At 39.2% G+C, this 19,005-nt stretch overlaps 1 protein-coding gene across 13 annotated transcripts in view; it reads left to right on the top strand.

Moving 5' to 3' along the window:
* Positions 1–19,005, top strand: part of Cadps2 (calcium dependent secretion activator 2) — a 521,450-nt gene that overhangs the window by 447,386 nt on the left and 55,059 nt on the right. For 4 of the 13 annotated variants that reach the window (XM_041675418.1, XM_041675416.1, XM_041675414.1 and 1 more), the window contains 5 exons: positions 9,307–9,448; positions 9,567–9,686; positions 15,091–15,246; positions 16,750–16,897; positions 17,709–17,723. In XM_041675418.1, coding sequence (XP_041531352.1) covers positions 9,307–9,448; positions 9,567–9,686; positions 15,091–15,246; positions 16,750–16,897; positions 17,709–17,723 — 581 coding nt within the window. The remainder of the gene's footprint in view (positions 1–9,306; positions 9,449–9,566; positions 9,687–15,090; positions 15,247–16,749; positions 16,898–17,708; positions 17,724–19,005) is intronic. The other 9 variants (XM_041675426.1, XM_041675425.1, XM_041675423.1 and 6 more) reach the window with 3 other exon arrangements.

Raw genomic sequence — 19,005 nt, 5'->3', positions numbered from 1 at the left:
GTATTAAAATCTTTATGCTTGTTATTTAAAATGAACTGTCTTATCTTTTGGCCTGTGGAGGAGGGGATCCTAGGGAAGGACTCTTGGTTTTCCAGCTGAGGAAGCTGAGGCTGGTGAAGGCAGTGAGCCCGAGCAGGGCCCTAGCACACAGCGAGTTAGGGATAGAAGGGGGGCTGCGGCAAGATCACTCTGTCACCAGCTCAGCTTCATTCCACAGTAACAAACCATGTTCTGGGGGTATTTACATAACAATATTATTTTTAAAGAATTCCTTGAGCTTTTAATTTTAACTTAGAAAATACTTTGGGGGTACCGGGTTATACGGACAGAAAGGCGGTACCGGTTATCAAGGACAGAAAGGGTCAGGTAAAGGAGTGGATTATCTGAGCATACATGGTAGGAGCATCTGCGACAAGATTTCCAGGGGAAATTAGTGGAGAAAGGGAGCGAAGACCTCACATTCAGTTTCTCTTCGCAAAAAGAGAAAGATATTACGTCTGAGGTGTGTGACTTCCCTTGCAGCTAACAATGTCGAGAGCACCCTGGCGCTCTGAGAACACTTGGAGATGAAGTGTGCTTTCCCTCAGGGGGAAGGGTACCAGCTGCATCACGCTTTTAGCAACTGTCCCCAACCTCCCACCCTCATGGCCTCACCCACTGATTCCCAGAGCAAGGCTGGTGAGGTAAACAAACTTGGGTTCCTTTCCTGGCCAAAAAAGAGGCCGAGCTTCTGCTTGCCTTCCAGGCGGCCTCCGTGCACCCCATCTGCTCCCCGGACTAGAGATAATGAGATAGGCAGTCACTTTCAGAGGGAGCCAGGAAAGCACGTTTGGAAGAGAGGTGTATGAAAAGTGGAAGGGAAAACAAATGTCTTCCTAATGAAGCAATTACCACGATAGTTAAAAGATAGCTAAGTGACCACAAGGCAACGACAGATAGAGTCTACCCTGGCATAGGCTTCTGCCCAATTGTCCCGTGGAGAATAGACGCAGCAGTGACCGCTCCTGACGAATGAAAGGCATCCCCAAATGGCTCCGATCACTTCTTTCAGCTCTCCTGAAAGGCAGGCCCTTGCAGAGAGTCACCTTTTAATCTGTGGCTATGCTAGCAAGTGGCAAATGACCATTCTACTGGGAACCGATTCCCAAGCGAAAAATACCACGGTGCTTCTTCCTTAATTAACAGCCTTTTCACATTGCTAGCACATTAAAGCCAGCCCGAAGAACACCCGTGCTTATGTAATCAATGTCACAGCGTCTCTGCCTAAAGGAATAATAAATGTTCGGGCTCGGCGCTAAGTGAAAACCTGTTCCCCAAGACTTTCACCTCCATAAAGATGGGCTCATAAAAAAAAATCGAAAAAGGGAAAAATTGGAATTTGGTCTCGTGAGGATAAAAAGGCTAGTGTTAATAATTAACAGGGAGAGTGAAGAGGAGTCAAATTAGCCATAATAGAGCCCAGAGTGACTGGCAAAGTCACCTCTCATTATCAAAAAACTCATTAAGAAATGAAGAGGTGGAAATCCCGCTGGGCTATTCTCACACTCAGGCTGTATCAGAGATTATTTTTCAGATTTCTTTCAAATGAAGAACTGTTAGGTCACCATATTGTATATTAGGTTAATCTTCAAGCTTTGAAATATGAAGGACTGACACCTGCGTGTCATTCCACCCCCAGTGCTTAAATGAGCTGTGTGTCTGCAGTCCACGAAGCGGTGTTTATAGAGTTATCTGTATATACTTACACAGGGAACAATGCAGAAAGGGTATAAATTCTACATTACACCTTGGTTGTGTGCCAGCAGTTTTAGGGATAGCTCCTCTCAAATGATGGGATGACCATCCAGTAGGAAAATGTATTGAACTCTAATCCCTAGAGATGATTGAATTTTAAATTATACAACAGAATTTATTCTCCTGAACAGAAAAAGGAAAGAGTTATAAAAGCAGCAGACAGTAGCATTTTCCATCCTTGGAATTCCGCAGGACAACTCCAGTTTCTATGTCTCACGTAGACATTTCTGAAACCATTTCAATCCTCATTTGCTCTACTTAGGATTTGCTTGCTTAAAGATAACAATAACCTGCTCTAACAGGTGCCTGTGTCCATCTCAGAAGATGTACAGAAACATTTATGAATTCTGTTTCTCAACCTCAAAAAACCCAGGCTTGACTGACAATGAGCCTGCTGCAGCCACACACACTTGCTTCCACTACGGGAGAAGAAGGTATTATGGGATCTGACTGCAAACATCAGAAAGCTGTGGCACATGGAATAAAATCAGACTTTCACCCCTGGCTCTGATGTTAAAGAATCTCATAAAGTCAGCCCGAGGACTGCTGGAGATGAAGGCATTGTGGTCTTGAGCTTTGGTTAAAAATTCCTACAGAGTTGTGCCTGAATAAAACTCATATAAAACAAAATATGTGGATAAAGTAAGAAATGATTCCTGTCTCTAAGAAGCATGAAAATTAGTGGTCAGTAGGAACATTTCTATGTTACTAAATATAAAATAATAAATGGTTATAGCAGATAAACAACTCAGTCTCTGTTCTAGCCCCTGAAAGTTTTTATTTATAGTTAGAAAATTACATTTGTTATATTGATTGTATCCATTCAATAGGTATATTTACCTTTCTTTCCCCCAAAGTAAGAAACACTGTAACATCTGAGCTTTCAGTTGTCACCTCCCTTTAGATATATTATGTACATACATGTGTCTGTTTATAGTTAGCATATAAGTTAAATATTCGTAAACCATATAAAATTGCTTTTCAAAAATTTTAGCTGATTGAGGCTAGCAAAACTCAGTGAGTAAAGGCACTTTCAGCCAAGTCTAATGGCCTGAGTTCAAGTCTCAGGACCCACTTGGTGGAAGAGAATTGATTCCAGCAAGTTATTCTCTTATTTACACACACACACACACAGAGAGAGAGAGAGAGAGAGAGAGAGAGAGAGAGAGAGAGAGGAGAGAGAGCACACTCTCTACACACAAAAGTAAGTAAATAAGTGTGTTAAAATGTAAGTGAATGGTTAAAGCAATCCACTGTGCTTTCTACTTAAATTGAGTGGGAAGCTATCGTAACTTCTTTTAGAAACTGCATGCAGGAATCACATTTATTGAGTGAGCATTTAATATGCCAGGCTCTCGGCTGGGTGCACGATGCCACAAGTCTCCTCACTTCCCTCCTGAAATGCCGACTCCGGTGTGCTGTGCTGCTTGTCTTTGTTCTGTGTGTATGTAAACCTGAAGAGTGACTCTTAATTTTATACCTTAATCCATTGTCTACGTCTTGCTGCCTGTTGGTAGAATTTGTACTCCCTTGAATAACTATCTCATAGCAAGGTCTCTCGGTTTGTCTTGTGGTTGGTGGTGTTTACTTTGTTTTGTTACCCGTGAATTACACTTTCACTTATAAAATAACCAATTAGAATTTGAGGGAGAATAATCATTCTTACCAGTAATTCACTAATGCCAACTAATTGGAAGGCAGAGCAGCAACATAAAAGTAGATTATATAGTTCAAGAGAGAGCAGCATATGTTTACCCTGAAAACAGTACATGAGCACCTCATTTGCCTATTCATTTTACTCAGTAATCATTATCTCAGTAATTTTTATTAATTAGATCATAAAGTATGTTGAAATATTGCTATTAAAAGCCTCTGTCAAGTACTTTTTATTTATTAATTATTGGAGACATTCAAACTAATTAGGCCCTCTGCATCCTGAGTTTTGCTTTATGTAGGCCTTTTTCCTCCTTTCCTGTTATTTTTACTAGGACTATAAGATATCATATCAGGCATGTTGCTTCATTCTCTCACAAGGTGATATTTCAGTACATGGAATCTGGGAAGAAATGGTTATTTTGGTCAGTTAGGTGCTGAACCTCCATTTAAGTAGCTGTAGCCATCTTTTGAAGATTCCAGCACAATTCATGGCTCCTCCACACCTGGAGCACAATGTCAGATACAATCTTGACACCGCGGGAGGTGCCTGAGTTGGGCCGCCCGTGAGTCTGAGACTAGTCTGGTCAACTTCGCCGGTACTAGGCCAATACGCCAGGACCACACAGCGAGGAAAAAATGAGGAAGAAAGAAACCTCCTTGGATGAAGCCAGGTTGAACACCTGCCCTTTCCAGTGCGTTGTTGCGATGTGCCTTGTAAAGCCAAGGGTTAAACAGGTGACGGCAGCAAATCCTTACCCCAGGAGAAGACTCCTGATGCCTCAGGCTACCTCCGAGAGGGGCTTCTATCTGATGGAAGCTGGGTAAGAGCTGGCAGATGGGCAAGCAGGGACCGGCGCACCGTGACTGACAGGTGTGAATTTCTGTCCCTATGCTGTCCCACACAAGTGTGCTCTCCCTGCTTCTCACCTGCCTCTCCTTCCCTTCCCGCCTTCCCTCGTCTGTTTCACGGTGCCCTTCTTTCCCTTTCCCCCATCTCTCTCTGCTTTTAGTTCTCTGTAATTACAAACTAATACTGTCAGGTTTTCTTGATGTTTTTTTTAAAAAAAAAATGGGGCTTTTAAAAAAATCAAAAAGGAAGGCAAGAGATATATCGCATTGTTAGAACAAGTACCTAGAACCTGAGTTCAGTCCCAGCCCGACCAAAAATTAAAGGCAAGTGTCAGCTGAAATTGGAGCAAACTTCTAGCCAAAATTTATTATTTGTTATAGAAATTCATAAGAAGTATAGGTAATCTTCATTTTCTCCAAGTCATGCATGAAATAATCACATTGCTAGTAGTAATAACTGACCAAAAAAATTCTATTTGTGCCATATCCATTAAAATAAGAAGGCCTCTTATCAAGTAGAAATTTTAGCAGCCTGATCTATGGATCATAATAGAATTTATCATGACGGTATTGTCTAATAACATATCTTATATAAAATGTGAAGAATATACAGGCCTCAAAAAAGATATAGTAGCTGTTCTTGTGTCCAAAATATTCATTCATACATCAAACACCTAAACACTACTGTAAGCCAGGCCTCAGCTCAATATTGAGAAAAGTATGATCCCTACCTCAAGGACTGGTGCTGGCAATAAGGAGGAAGGAGAGAGGGATAACTGTAGAGGGAGAAAAAGACATCAACTAACAGGGTTTAAACATGAAAACATGGAAAAGCCAATAACCAGTCAAGGAAGAGGGGGCAGAATAAAGTATTAGTAATGATATAAGAATTTGAGTGACTCAAGAAAATCAAGTTTATGCCACAGGAAATATGGGCCACAAGCACCAGAAATTGACTGGAGAGGCCATGGTAGGGTGTCATTGAGAGCCCCATGCCTTGCTGAAGCTTTCAGGTTTGTTGGAGGGCCACATGCAAGGACTGTACTGTGGGGGTGGGGGATAGTTGTACTTTTTTTTTTTTGTAAACCCTCCTGCTTGACGCTGTGAGCAGATGAGCTGACCAAGGGAAAAATAGGAACCCAAAGGCCAATTAGGAAATGACTGCATGAGTCATTGCAGACGAGAATAACAGACTGGGTAGCAGCCACAGAGATAAGCAGAGGACCGATCAGGTGCAAAGACGTGGGGGCCAGAAGACACACAGGTCTTGTTTACTGACTGGATGTAGGGAGTGAAGAAAAGGCCATGAGACTCAACTCAGCCATGCTGGTGTAGAGATGAGATTGGAAATCTCCACTTTGACTCTGGGGTGGGAACACAAAGATTGGGAAATGTAATGCTTTTATTCATTATATTTAATTTATTAATTCTTTTTCACACAATGTTTTTGATCATATTCTTGTCCCTTCCCCATATCCTCCCAGATCTTCTTCATCTCCCTACCCACTCCAAGCTATTTCTTTTATCTAAAAAACTAAATAAATAAAACAAAAAATGACAAAGTAACAACAGAAAAAGAAAATCAAAACATACAAGACAACGAAGCCAGTACTTTCCAAATATAAAGACAACACTCGCTGGAAGTACCTGTGAGTCAACTTCCACTTAATCTTAAAATTATGGCAACATTTAATAACGCCGTTGAAAAGAATTATTTTCGACTTCTGCCTTGTATTAAACTGTGAATTCACTGCCAAATCGCCTGATATCTCTGTAAAGTAGCTTTTGACTTGAAGAGTTGCAGGCTCATCTGTAATTGTCAGAATTGTTTACAGGTCTTGGAGTGGTAAAACGGTAACTGTGGTTAGCAGTATGCTCAAAAAGGAGAAGCTAGATGGAGTTCTTTCGTTGTTTCTTGTTTATTTGTTTGTTAGTGCTGAGCCGTAAGAATAAAGTTTAGTCATACAGACTCGGTGGAGAGCAGTGTAAAACTGTCTGGGTTTTAATAAAGATGATATTATCAGCCTACACATTTTCTTATAACAGCAATTCACTATATTTATAGGTCTTAAAAATATTAATCCACTGATGCTAGGTTGACAGATGGACAAGTAGACAGGCAATATTTTATAGTAACCTAAATAAAAGAATTGTGATTTTTGTGATATAGATTAACATGTGGCTTTGGTGTCAAATCCGGGTTCTATTGCCTAGTAACTGAATGACCTTAGGTATATTTTCTAATCACTCTATACTCTTTCTTTAAAATCTTCCTTTCTTCTTAGAGATTTTGGGACAGTTAAGTGACAAGAATGTACAATACAACTCAACACAGTGTTTGACACTCCAAAAATACTTATATAGAGGAGGAGGAGAGATCTTAAGCAAAGATGCAGTCAATAAGATTTCATTACATTTCTTAAAATAATGATTTTGATATTTCAGGTGAGAACATATTTCCCTTAAAGCTTGGTATCTTTATTTAGGTGACATTTGGTGACAGGGTAACTGAATTACACCTTGGACTGTGTTGTCTAGTTCTGTGACTTGCATCTCTGGGAATAAATGAAACACCTTCCTTCTGTGTACCAATGAAAACATCATAAGATGGTATTAGTTTCTTAATAACACATTTATCACTAAATACAATTTCTCTACTTGAATAAGAGACCTTTGCATACCAATAAGCAAGACAAGATTTCTTTAGTGGTATGCCTGTATACCCACGGAGATCAGAGGTCCAAGTCGTGTGTATTTTTTAATTGTATTGCTTATACCTTATATTTTGGAGACAGTGTCTCCCAGTGGAGCTGGAGCTCCTGGATTCAACTAGATAGACAATCCAGGCAAGGCATGAGATACCCCTTTCCCTGTTTTCCAGCACTGAGTTTACAGGCGTGCATAACTGTGCCTAGCTTTTCCAAACTCAGGTTCTCCTTTGTAGATTTATTTGTTTGTTCATTTGACTTGTTTTTTTAACGACAAAGAAAAACTAAGCCTCATGAGAGATAAAACAAAATCAGTATTGCACATTCTGGATCTATTCCACCCTCACAAGTCCATTTTTCTCCACCCTTTGGCAAAATTATAAGCCACAGAAATACACGGAGAGCATTCCCTAAACATGTTATATTAGTGAATGGCATGTGCTTTGTCAAGGTCGTAAGACCGTCTATTCATTTTTATATAACGAAAATAAGATGAGAAGATGTCATATTGGCCCTAAGACCAGACTGCTGGGGTTTCTAGAGAGTAGACTTGTCATGGTTCAACATGTGCAGATGAAGTGAAGGAAATTGATGAGAGGTTATTTTTTAACATCTTCCACTTCTGACACCTTCAACAAAGCTACCATCATCATCCCTTACCTAGAACTTGTCACTAGCCACCTCTTCTCTTTTCTTGATGACCTCCACGTGCCATACAGTGACCAGAAAGACCTGGTCATTCCTTTACTGACAAGTGCCATTGTGCCCAGAACACTCCCACAGTGTCCTAGAACCTAGCTTCCCCCCAAAACTAGTCTTCCCTTTCCTGACTGGTGTTCCTTATCTTTGTAGGACACCAGCTCAGTCCCCTTGAAGTTTTATGCTAGCTATTTCTTCCACCCAGTAAACCCCTCCCCACTACAGAGTTCCCATGGGAAACTTCTGATATTTGGATTAAATTTAAATCCTAACTCATCTCTTCACATATGCCTCTCCTGACCAGTGACTGCAAGTGTGTGTGAGTTTGGACATGTATGTGCATACATGCATGTGTGTATGTGCATACATGCATGTGTGTATGTGCATACATGCATGTGTGCATGTGTGTATTTCGAGACAGGGTTTCCCTGTAGCTCTGGCTGTCCTGAAACTCACTCTGCAAATTCAGACTGGCCTTGCACTCACAGAGATCAACCTGCCTCTGCTTCTCAAGTGCTGATGTGGTAACGATGTATTTTTAATGAGTATATTTTCAGTTTGAAGATATGAAGCATTCATAAATGTGCTTAGGATATATTTGAGAAAAAATTACAATGTATAATAATACTAATCAAAATATTAAAATTCCTTCAATCTCAGTTAGCATTGCTTAGTACTTTCCTGCATAGTCTGTCCTTTCCAGGTGCAGCGTAGCCTCATCCTGTGGCCTGTTTTAATGAAATTGTGACCTTTGCATGGAAAACATCGATCTCCAGGAAGAGATAGATACACCCTGTCCAATAGTCTTAACCAAGTAGAATAAAATGTAAGACTTCTACAGTCCCTCTACAAAGAGTGTTCCAAACCTTAATTCTTCAGACTAATGAGAAACTGAGAGATAAAACGTGCTGTTTTTAAATACAGAGGTATTGGGAATGAACGTGTAGGTCAGTGGGAGAGCATTTACCTAATATACAAAAACCCTAGGTTCGACCCCCAAAACCACTAAAGACACAAAAAGTAATGAACTAATTTGAATACTCAGAAATAAATCTCCAAGTACCTAAAAAACTCGTGAATCAGAATGGATATTCCTGGGGCCACAGCCATCCTCCCAGGTGAATGCAAAAGTATAGTTCTTAGATGTAATCAAGCCTACCTCACATCACTGAGCAGGTTTAGCTTTTGCATCCACGATACACAACCTAGCAAGGGCATTCTGACTCTGCTTAATTGCTGCATTTACATGTGTCAGGACCTTCTGTGGAGGCAGCAGCTCCCTTGAATTTACAGTAAGTGGTCATGTGCCTATGTGTTAAATCTCTTAGGAAGTACAAACATACCACCTGCTTAGAACCTTTTACAGAAATAGAATCTATTTTTGTTTTGACAAGCATCTATGTAAGGCTAATTATAATTCTGAGATAATTTCCATGATATAATATTCAATATAATGAACAAAATCCATTATCATCTATCTGTATTCTGTCAGTTTTCCCCTGTGAGACTCTTTTAGACAATTGAAATTCCACTTATTTTTTTTTCCTGAGTAGCTGATATTATCTCTCCGACAAATACTATTTCTTCTTGCTTCTTTCAGCACTTTTGTGTAATGGAAAATTTCACAAACATTTGCAAGAGATCTTTGTGCCCTTGGTTGTCCGCTACGTAGACCTGATGGAGTCTGCCATCGCCCAGTCAATCCACAGAGGTTTTGAGCAGGAGACATGGCAGCCTGTCAAGTAGGTATTCCGGTGTCCATAGCGCACCAGTCCTGGTCTTGACCTTATGACTTTACCTACAGCCATCTGTGGTTATTGCTTATGGTGCCCCCTTCCCACGTTGTTTGTTTCTTTACAGGAATATCGCCAACAGTCTTCCCAATGTAGCTCTTCCAAAAGTTCCAAGTCTGCCTCTTAATCTTCCACAGATTCCTAGCTTTTCTACTCCTCCGTGGATGGCTTCTTTATATGAGTCCACGTGTGTATCCCTCACTTACTTCCTGGTGTTGTGTTAGCTAGTGCATGGCCTGGGCTGTCTTCCGTGCAGATGTGTTCAGAGTGCATGGCGTTGATCACTGTTGGTTGAGGAGTACTGTCTTTGGCTTTATGCGTTTGAGTGTTTTAAGCTATTAAGCTGACCTTAGCATATTGATGATAAGTGATAGAGGTTGAAAGAAAGAAAGCACACTGGTTTTATGTTGTTCGTGTCTATTCTGTGTGGCAGATTAATTTTTTTTTTAAATCCCAGGTTGTAGAATCTCTCCTAAGTAGTCCAACCCTGAATTTCCTATGTTGATAATTGGGGTAAATTCAAGGATGCTTGCGTTCAGCTTTCTTACTGCCCACATCCTTGACTTTGTACATGAAGAAAACCATCAAAAAAGGGTTTCAATTGCATCATATTGAGTGGTTTTTATCTTAGTGTTAACAACAAAGAAGCGGAATTAGACCTTGCAGGGAAATAAGTGTTCCCAATACCAGGATGTTCTTCTGCCATTCCTCTCCTGATTAAATTGAAAAACTTGCAATTTTAAGGTATTCTTGATACCTTTAAAAGCCACATTTATTTACTTCACCCTGTGACGAACCTACCTACTACAGTCTAAGAGTTATTATGGGAAAGGGCTCTAAAATTGAATAGGTCTCACATTAAACCTTAACTTGTGAATCGTAAATCTTTCTTAGCCTCACTTTCCTTGGTTTGAAAATGGTTGATTCTGAATTTATAGATAGTTTGGTGGGGGAAAAGCAGGAACACTGTATACAAGTGTTTGGTACATACTAAGCTTTTTATAAATAATTACTGCTATTGGAACATGCTAGGTGTCCAAGAAATGATAATTACTTCTCTGTATTATTATCCCATCGTCATTATTTACAGTTTTCCTCTTTTGGAAAGTCAGAGTCTTATAGCAATCTAATGAAGTTACATACTTAGTTTACAGTTGTAAAAAGTCAGTAAATCTTTTGCCCATGATCTCATACTAATTCAGTTAGCACAACTATAAGACAAAAATTACAGCGAATTTATCCATGTGTTCAGAATTTGCTGTGTTCTAGATACAGTGCCAAGTTCTTTATCTCATTTTATCATTATAACAACTGTGTAAGGTAAGTGTCACTATCTCCATTTCACAATTTAAAAAACTGTCATTCCCGAGTAAATTAACAAGAGAAAAAAAGCTATCATTGATAGACAAATTGTAAATGATAGGCAAAAATTTGAACTCACACTCATTGGCCCTCCAAACCCTTCACACGCTTCACTTTTTATTCTGCTTCAACAGAACAGACTGCTCAAAAACTTAACTTTCTCTGTACCCACCACCCACCATCAAATCTATTCGATCTTGTATATATCCAATCAGGAAAACAAAGAGAAAGAGACCAAGAAAGAGAGCAATAGCCTGTGAAAAAGCTTGGTAGCATTCTCCCAAGTTAACCACCATTATAGACTGAAAACATGACTAGGTTATAGTCCTACATGTCAATCATTTTCTTAGAGTTAGTTGCTTTGTGCCCTTGGACTATATATCGTGATTTCTGTGTATGCTCAGACATTACCTTTGCAGGATAAGAGCCTTTCTAAATTTATGATTTTGATCTCTCTACTGGTGTATAATTTTACTTTTCCTCCTCCTTCTCCATCTACATATTTACTAGCACAGTGTTGTGGACATTATCCTGTATAATTTAGTTTCTTATTACTATTCTGTTAGCTTGGAGGTGTATGGGAAACCTGAGCCCTTTCTTTTGTTGTTGTTCAAACCCTTAACAAAGTGACATACATCTTAAGCCAGGAATCATGGCAAGTGCTTAATGATGCCTTCATTGTCCTAGGCAAATACAAAATGTAAAAAGTTGATCTCCATGATATTTACCAAGATTATTAGGTTCTTTGTTGTAATAGTGTCCGTGATTATTAATAATGTTATGATGTTATTGCAATTCTCGTTTTACATTGGAGCATGTTTATTGTATAAAATAATGAGTTTCATTCTGAAAGTCTTACACATATGGATCATAATTTACTCTGATACATCATGGCCTACCCTTCCTGTCCCCTCCTCTTTCAGCGGTCCCCATTCTGTTCCCAAATAGTTTCCTACATCTACTTTCAGGTCTTTTTGTTCTTTTGAAGTCTAAATCCAGAGTATTGGCAACACCATGTAACACTTGTCTTTCTGAGCCTGGCATTTTTATATTCATTTTCCTACTGTGTAAATCAGTTCTTCTTGATGTTTTGTTATAAAACATTGAGGAATAAAAAGTATTTCCATTTTGGGTTAAAATTAAAGAATTTACTACCAGTAGAATGAAAAAGTGCTTTGAACAACTCAACTAAGGTGTTAGATCACTAGGAGAACAAGCCCCTATGTAGGCCCTAGGTTTGACCCCCAACACCAAAAAATAAATAAATAAACAAACAAACAAATAAAAAGGTGGCTTTGACAAAGTTGCCCCGGGCTGGCATTACAGCCTCTGGCTGATGTGTAATAGCCATCAATACCTGCCATCATTGGTAGCTTCTTGGACATAGAAGCAGAGATGATGCCAGTGCCTCTTGGGACAGGGATAGGGCATACAACACAGATCCACAGCAACCTCTGACCTTGTACACAACAGTATATGGCTTGCCAATCTTTTCCCCCAAGTAGCCTCTCCACACAGGAATGATGGAAAGCTTGACCAAGGTGATGCCCCTCAGATGGCAGTGGCTACCTCATTGGAGTATTTAACTCTAAGACCAACATGTCCATTATAGTCCTCAATAGTAACAAAAGCCTTGAACCTGGTCCTCTGTGGCCCGAGTCTGCTTCTGCACTGGCATGATCCTTAGAACCTCATCCTTCGGGGATGTTCCTAGGAAAAATTCAATGTGGTGGTCCAGCTTGGTGATGGGATCCACTCCTTGTCTTCATCTTTACCTCCATGAGCCTCACAGCCTTGACCATGACCACAGCCTCTACAGTGACCAGGAATCCTTCACAGAAGCTGCCGTACCCTCCTAATCCTGGGTCCCGGGTCCAGCTGCACCAGCATCATTTGCCATTTGATGCTTTCTCAGAGAAGAAGGCTCCCGACGTTTTTAAAAAAGAAAAATCCAGATGATCCCTGCCTATCTCTCTCTCTCTCTCTAGATAGAGTCATTATTTGGGAAGGGGTGGCAGTACAGATGACTATCATTAGCCCTGCAGATAAATGTCACTGAGCTAAATTTCGACTGACTTAGAGAATTTATCAGCATCCATTATTCACATTTGAGTTCTTTAATCTGTAAGTAATATTTTTAGGACTAGGTCACTGATTAGAAATAACCTTAAATGCAAAGTCTCTGAATAAATTGCAGGTTATCTGGACCAAATCCAGAGAAAACCTATTTATATTTTTTCATCTATTCAATTATAACAGACACTTATTAGACCAATTAAATTTCCAGTTAAACACATTGATTGTCTCTAATTTTAACATAGCATTAAGCAGAAGAAAACCATGGTCATGTCTTTATCAAGTAGAATTCACATTTTGTGTAAAAAAAAATTAATGGATTTATCTTGGCTATGAGATCTTGTTTTGTTTTGATGATAATTTTTGTTGGTGGTGTATTGCGAAAGCATGCACATTTCCAAAGTTACAGTCCTCCAAAATTTATTAGCCAGCGTTGCCTCTTGCCAAGTACCTCCAATTAAAGCACAGCTCTTCTAACTATACCCACTGGATACATGAGGGGAGATTGCCTACCCTGTTGTTCTTCTTATGTCTTTCTTGTACATGTGATCCATGTGAAGAGGGCATTGTCTTACACATTCTTCACGGCCGTGTCTGTTCAGCCTTGTCAGGTCTTTACTGATGCTGCATGCGGCACACATTGAGGTGCAGAGACAATCCGTCAGGGTAATTTGGCGTGCGCTATTCAGTTTTGTGATGATTGGTCCCCTGAGAACTTCACTCCGAAGACGACTTGGCTAGACCAGGAGATCCTGAGAAATTCCTGGCAGAACAGATAGAGATAGCAACTTAAATTGGAGCTAGAGCTGAGACACTGAGGCCAGGGTGCAGGGCAGAAACCAAGCTTTTAATTAGCCAGGGCAAGGGTGACTTTTCTAAAGCTCGCTAATTGAGTTATATTTAACTAAACATTGTGGTCGTTTAAAATAATTTGTTTTAAAGTCTCCAGCGTGCCCTTGTAAGAAATGGGTTTTATTTCTTGCATTTTGTTTTACAAAGTAAGAATATAAATTTAGTGTAATAAATGTGAAGTAGTTATTAGGACACTGAGAACAAATAAATCAGACCTTTTTTTTTTTCTTTTTACTTCTGCTTTGCTCTGATTTCACGATTGAGTCTCAATATGTTCTAATGTAGGAGTATTTTACTTTCAAACACCTGTCATCCTACCAACTGGATACTTGGCTCATGGAAAGTAGTGATGGTATCACTTGCTCAAATAACATACAAACTCTGCTGCAGATTACCTTCATACATGGTGTGAAAATACCTTTTCCTAGAGTAGTTTTCTCACTGTAGTGAATGCTGGCTAAGTCGTGCATAAAGACTGGAAATGCATGATTTTGCTCGAACTTCAGAGCACCTCAAATACCACTTCTGTGTTAGACCATTTCTGTAATGTTAGATTTGAGTCATAAGGTAGAAGCAGCATAAAGCAGTTCAAACTTAAAGCAAAGGTTTTCCTTCCTACCTAACCTCTTAGTTTCTGTGTGCTCCATTCTTGTAGATAGAAGCCACAGTGACGACAGAGGTGTAGGTACATGGATGGCAGTAAGGTATTAATAGGTGTGAGCACTCAAGTTTTCTTGCACAAAACACTTTTCCAAATCTAGAAGAGAAGATAATTTTATGTATTCATCATTATCTTAGAAATTGGTAAAGAATGCTTAAAATATCTGTCCTATGCACAGCTTGATTTTTATTTTGTTTTGTTTTGTTGAGACAGGGTTTCTCTGTGTAGCAATCCTAGCTCTCCTGGAACTAGCTCTTGTAGACCAGGCTGGCCTCAAACTCATAGAGATTCATCTGCCTCTGCTTCTGCCTCTGCCTCTGTCTCCTAAAGGCTTGTGCCCCCACTGCCCGGCTACACAGCTTGATATCTTATCTTTTGTCTTTGTACCCAGTTTTGTCCCCTTTGCAAAAACTCACTACTGCATCTATTTCCCTCATGTTCCTTTTGCCTTACCCCGTTAAGAAGTTGAAAGGAGGACTTAGAACACCAACCCAAGAGAAGCCTGGCTCATGAGAGATTGTATGTGGTCTATTCTTCACTGATGGAAATAGCACAGAAAGGAAAATCAGCAGATGGGTGGTCCATGTTGTTGTTAATGCTGCAAGTTCATAGTGCTCTTCGTTCTTCCTCTTTCTTCTAGCAATGGCTCAGCAACATCTGAAGACCTGTTCTGGAAACTTGATGCACTGCAAATGTTTGTCTATGACCTGCATTGGCCAGAACAAGAATTTGCCCACCACTTAGAGCAGAGACTTAAACTTATGGCCAGTGATATGATAGAGGCCTGTGTCAAAAGGTAGATGTGTGTTTCAAGTTGCTGCTTGGTATGCTAGCACCCGTCATGCCGCAGTTTACCAAATCCCCGTTATTAATTACCACAGGGAAGAAATGAGTATGACCCACTGTTTCAAAATGTCCTGGATATTACATTCTCTGACAATAGGGTATTAATAGGTGCGAGCATACAAGTTTTCTTGCATAAAATACTTTTCCAAATCTGGAAGAAAAGATAATTTTATGATATTTTTAAGATAATTTTAAGATAGTTTTCTTAATTCTGAGAACCCATGTCATTGATGAACTCAGTCTGACGATACTGTTTTCAGGTCTCCCACCCATTTCTCTAATCAGTAGCACCTACATTGTATTAATCACATCAACCATGCGTGTCTCTCTAGGAGTACTGTGATTTATATTCCCAAAATAGCATCTCCTCAGACATCCAGAAACGGTCTACTGAGTTCTCATGCCTTATGTATTGTGTCTGTGTGCAGTGAAGTGGCCAGATAAGCTCAAAATACAATTAGCACCATCCACGTTCCGAGGTTACTCACTGCTTTCTGGAATTTGCCAGTTACATCAGATGATGTAGCAGTGTGCATTCCTCGGCACTTAACCAGAAATAACTCAAAGACTTCAGAGTCTTGCAAATATCCTTTTATCTGTAAACAGTTCTTGCAATGTGAGCATAGCATTATGATGTGTTTACTTGTGTCTTTGATTTTGGGGGGAGTACACATGAGTAACACTCAAATATTAGTTGGAACAACTAAGTACCCCTACCAAGTATCTAAACACATTGAGCCAAGAAAGTCCAGTTCTTAGAGTAATATGAATGCCCTCCTAAGACAAGACTGTGATTTGGATTATTTAATTTTTAAAACTCTCTCAGATGTGAGTTACAAGTCTCAAATCTGTAGGTCAGATTATGGTGGTGGTGGTGGGGTCTTTAACAAAAGCCTATAAATTACCTGTTTCACAAGTTTTTACCTGTAACTTCGGGCATTTAAGAGGCAATTTAAATGACATAAAAGGATTGTCGCTTTCTGTGGTTTGTTAATTTTCCAGCTTTCTAGACTGGTACCTTTTTATTTCATTCTGCATGAACACACAGGATGTCTTCTGCTTAAATGCAAAAAGAACATGTAGTTTTTCTGCTTGGATATTAACTTAGGCACTAAGTAAAATTCTCATCAAATATGGCACATGAGATATAACCAAAAGCTTCATTTGGATGTCTGTATTGTCTTGAATGGCTGCATAAACTAGCACTTAAAATACCTCTTGGTAAAGAATACAAACTCTGTTCTTCTATAGAAACATCACAGTCTAAGCCTTATTTGAGAAACCTATATAGAACAGCCCAGCAGGTCCCTGTTCCCTACTCCCTAGCTCCAACATGCTACTTACTCTGTTTCTGCTTGTCTTATATTATCAGCTTGTAGAATTGATTTTACTTTTACAAATGGGTAGGATGTATGTCGGGATCTCTTACTCCAATTCATGTTTTAATAACTAGAACAAGAGCTGCGTTTGAACTCAAGCTGCAAAAGGCAAACAAAACCACCGACTTGCGCATCCCAGCTTCCGTGTGCACCATGTTTAATGTATTAGTGGATGCTAAAAAGCAAAGCACCAAGCTTTGTGCCCTGGATGGAGGACAGGAGGTAAGTCCTAGGGGTCAGTAGTGTGACAGGGAGGATCCTCTGCTCTGGACAGCCTCTCCTTTTGTTTATAAGCCTGCTAAAACTTCCCAAGTGGTCTTTAATTTCCCGTATACCATTTTGGTGTTGATGATTTACATAAACATTGCTTGTTTCAAGCAAATAAGAAAGCTGAAATTATGCCTACTTTGTTTATACAAATTTAGAAGACTCAAGAGTTTGCATCCATAAAAGCAAGGCACAAAAATGATTGCATATGGAAAACTTTATTTATACAGAAGTTTCCTTTTTTAAGGATCAAGTAGACACTAGTTCTTACTGGGCCAAGTGAGTTTGCTCTGTGGGTAAAGGTCTCCGAACTTGCCACCAAACCCAATGTCCTCAGTTTCCTATTTGGGACCCACGTAGTGGGACTGGAATTGCTACAAGTTGTACTTCATCCTCTACACAATGCCAAGGACCCACCCCACCTCTACCTCCATAAACATGAACGCAGAATAAATTAAAATGCAGTTTAAATTTCAATAAACATACTAGTTCTCGCTAATAAAAATGTCATTATTTCACTTTTAAATTTCGTTTGTTTGTTTATTTTAAACTCAAAACTCTGCAACATCATCTTACCTCATGATTTGTTTTTGTTGAAAGTGAATCAAGGGTAAAAATGGATCCGTATTTGTAGATTTGTGTGTTTACATTTTTACATTGACATTTTGTGTTTTTTCCTGTTGTCATTCCTTTTTTCATCGTTTCTTTGTTCTTCCCCATGTTCTCCGTCATCATTACCTCATTTTTCCTCCATCACATGATCCAGTTTAGGAGCCAGTGGGTAAGTCTCCTGTTTTGTTTCGGTTTGGTTTGGAGTTTTTTACATTCGTGGGTGGGAGAGAGTGTTGTTTGTTTTTGGAAAAGCCTATCTTCCATTTTAGCATTATATACTCTTTGCTTTCATCTTTTTCAAATTAAAATAATATTCTATTTTCAAGTTTTTTTTAAGACATCTAGTGTATCTACAAAATTAATAGCATGTAAATGCTTATACTTTAGAAGATGTCAGACAGAAACTTTTTCTCTCGGGCTACAGAATCCACAAACTATTCTTACATTTTGAAAACATAAAATTCCTTAAAGCCAAGTGAATTCAGCATCCTTTAAACCAAAGTCCAAATAAATATGCAGGGAGAGCGACTTATTATTTTCAAGTATGTAGATACAGTTTATATTTCCTGGAGAATATAGAGTTGGAGCTTTAGGTGATCATGAACCCTATGTCAGGGAAACTCCTAAGTACTGGTATCAGAGGGCTAGACCCATGCACAAGGTCACTTCATACTGAAGAATACAAATGTGCAAATGTGGATTTCAATAATCCTCAATAACCTAGGATGTAAGTATCAGCCTTCACTGGTAGGGAGGAATCAGTCTGCACCATGAGACCCATACTATCCCCTAAAAGATTGCCCTAAAGTGTTACCTGACCTTTGGAGGTTAAAGCCCTCGAATTTTCATGCATACGTGATTGACCAGATTGCATTCTGTTATTGTCATTATTCAGTATTATTTTTCTTCTGTTACCATATTCATTCTTATAAATCACTCTGCTGAAACCTGAAAACCAAATATCGGGACCTTACTTACTTAGCAATTTTATAGACTTGGCTAAGTACAAAGGAAACTAAAAATACCTACTATGTGAACTTCTTTCTTATTTAACACAGGTATTAGCTATTTGGATTTCATTTATAGTCATGTATATATGCTCATAATTTTCTGTGTGCAATTTAAGGAGAAAATATATTTCTAATACCATATCATACAGTCATACAAATATATAAGTAACTGATCTGCCAGTGTTACAGAATGTTCAGTAGTTACTGTCTGATCCCTATTTATTGCTTCTTATTATCCAAACGAGTAAGCCGCTGGCATGGATGCTAATGGCCCCTAATCACCTCTTCATGTTTTTCAACACCCAGATGTAAGCCTTTGCTGTCAATCTGAGAATATTATCTTAAGTGGCTTCATAAGCTCATTGCTCTCTCATCTAGATGATGGAATGAGCTTCCCACAAATACTGAGCGAATATATTAGTTCTAATATGTGCACAGTAC

Source organism: Microtus oregoni, unplaced genomic scaffold (genome assembly GCF_018167655.1).
Source record: "Microtus oregoni isolate MIOR12 unplaced genomic scaffold, Mior012 000026F_ref0000081, whole genome shotgun sequence".
NCBI classification, from domain to species: Eukaryota; Metazoa; Chordata; class Mammalia; order Rodentia; family Cricetidae; genus Microtus; species Microtus oregoni.
This window is presented reverse-complemented; position numbering and strand designations above follow the sequence as displayed.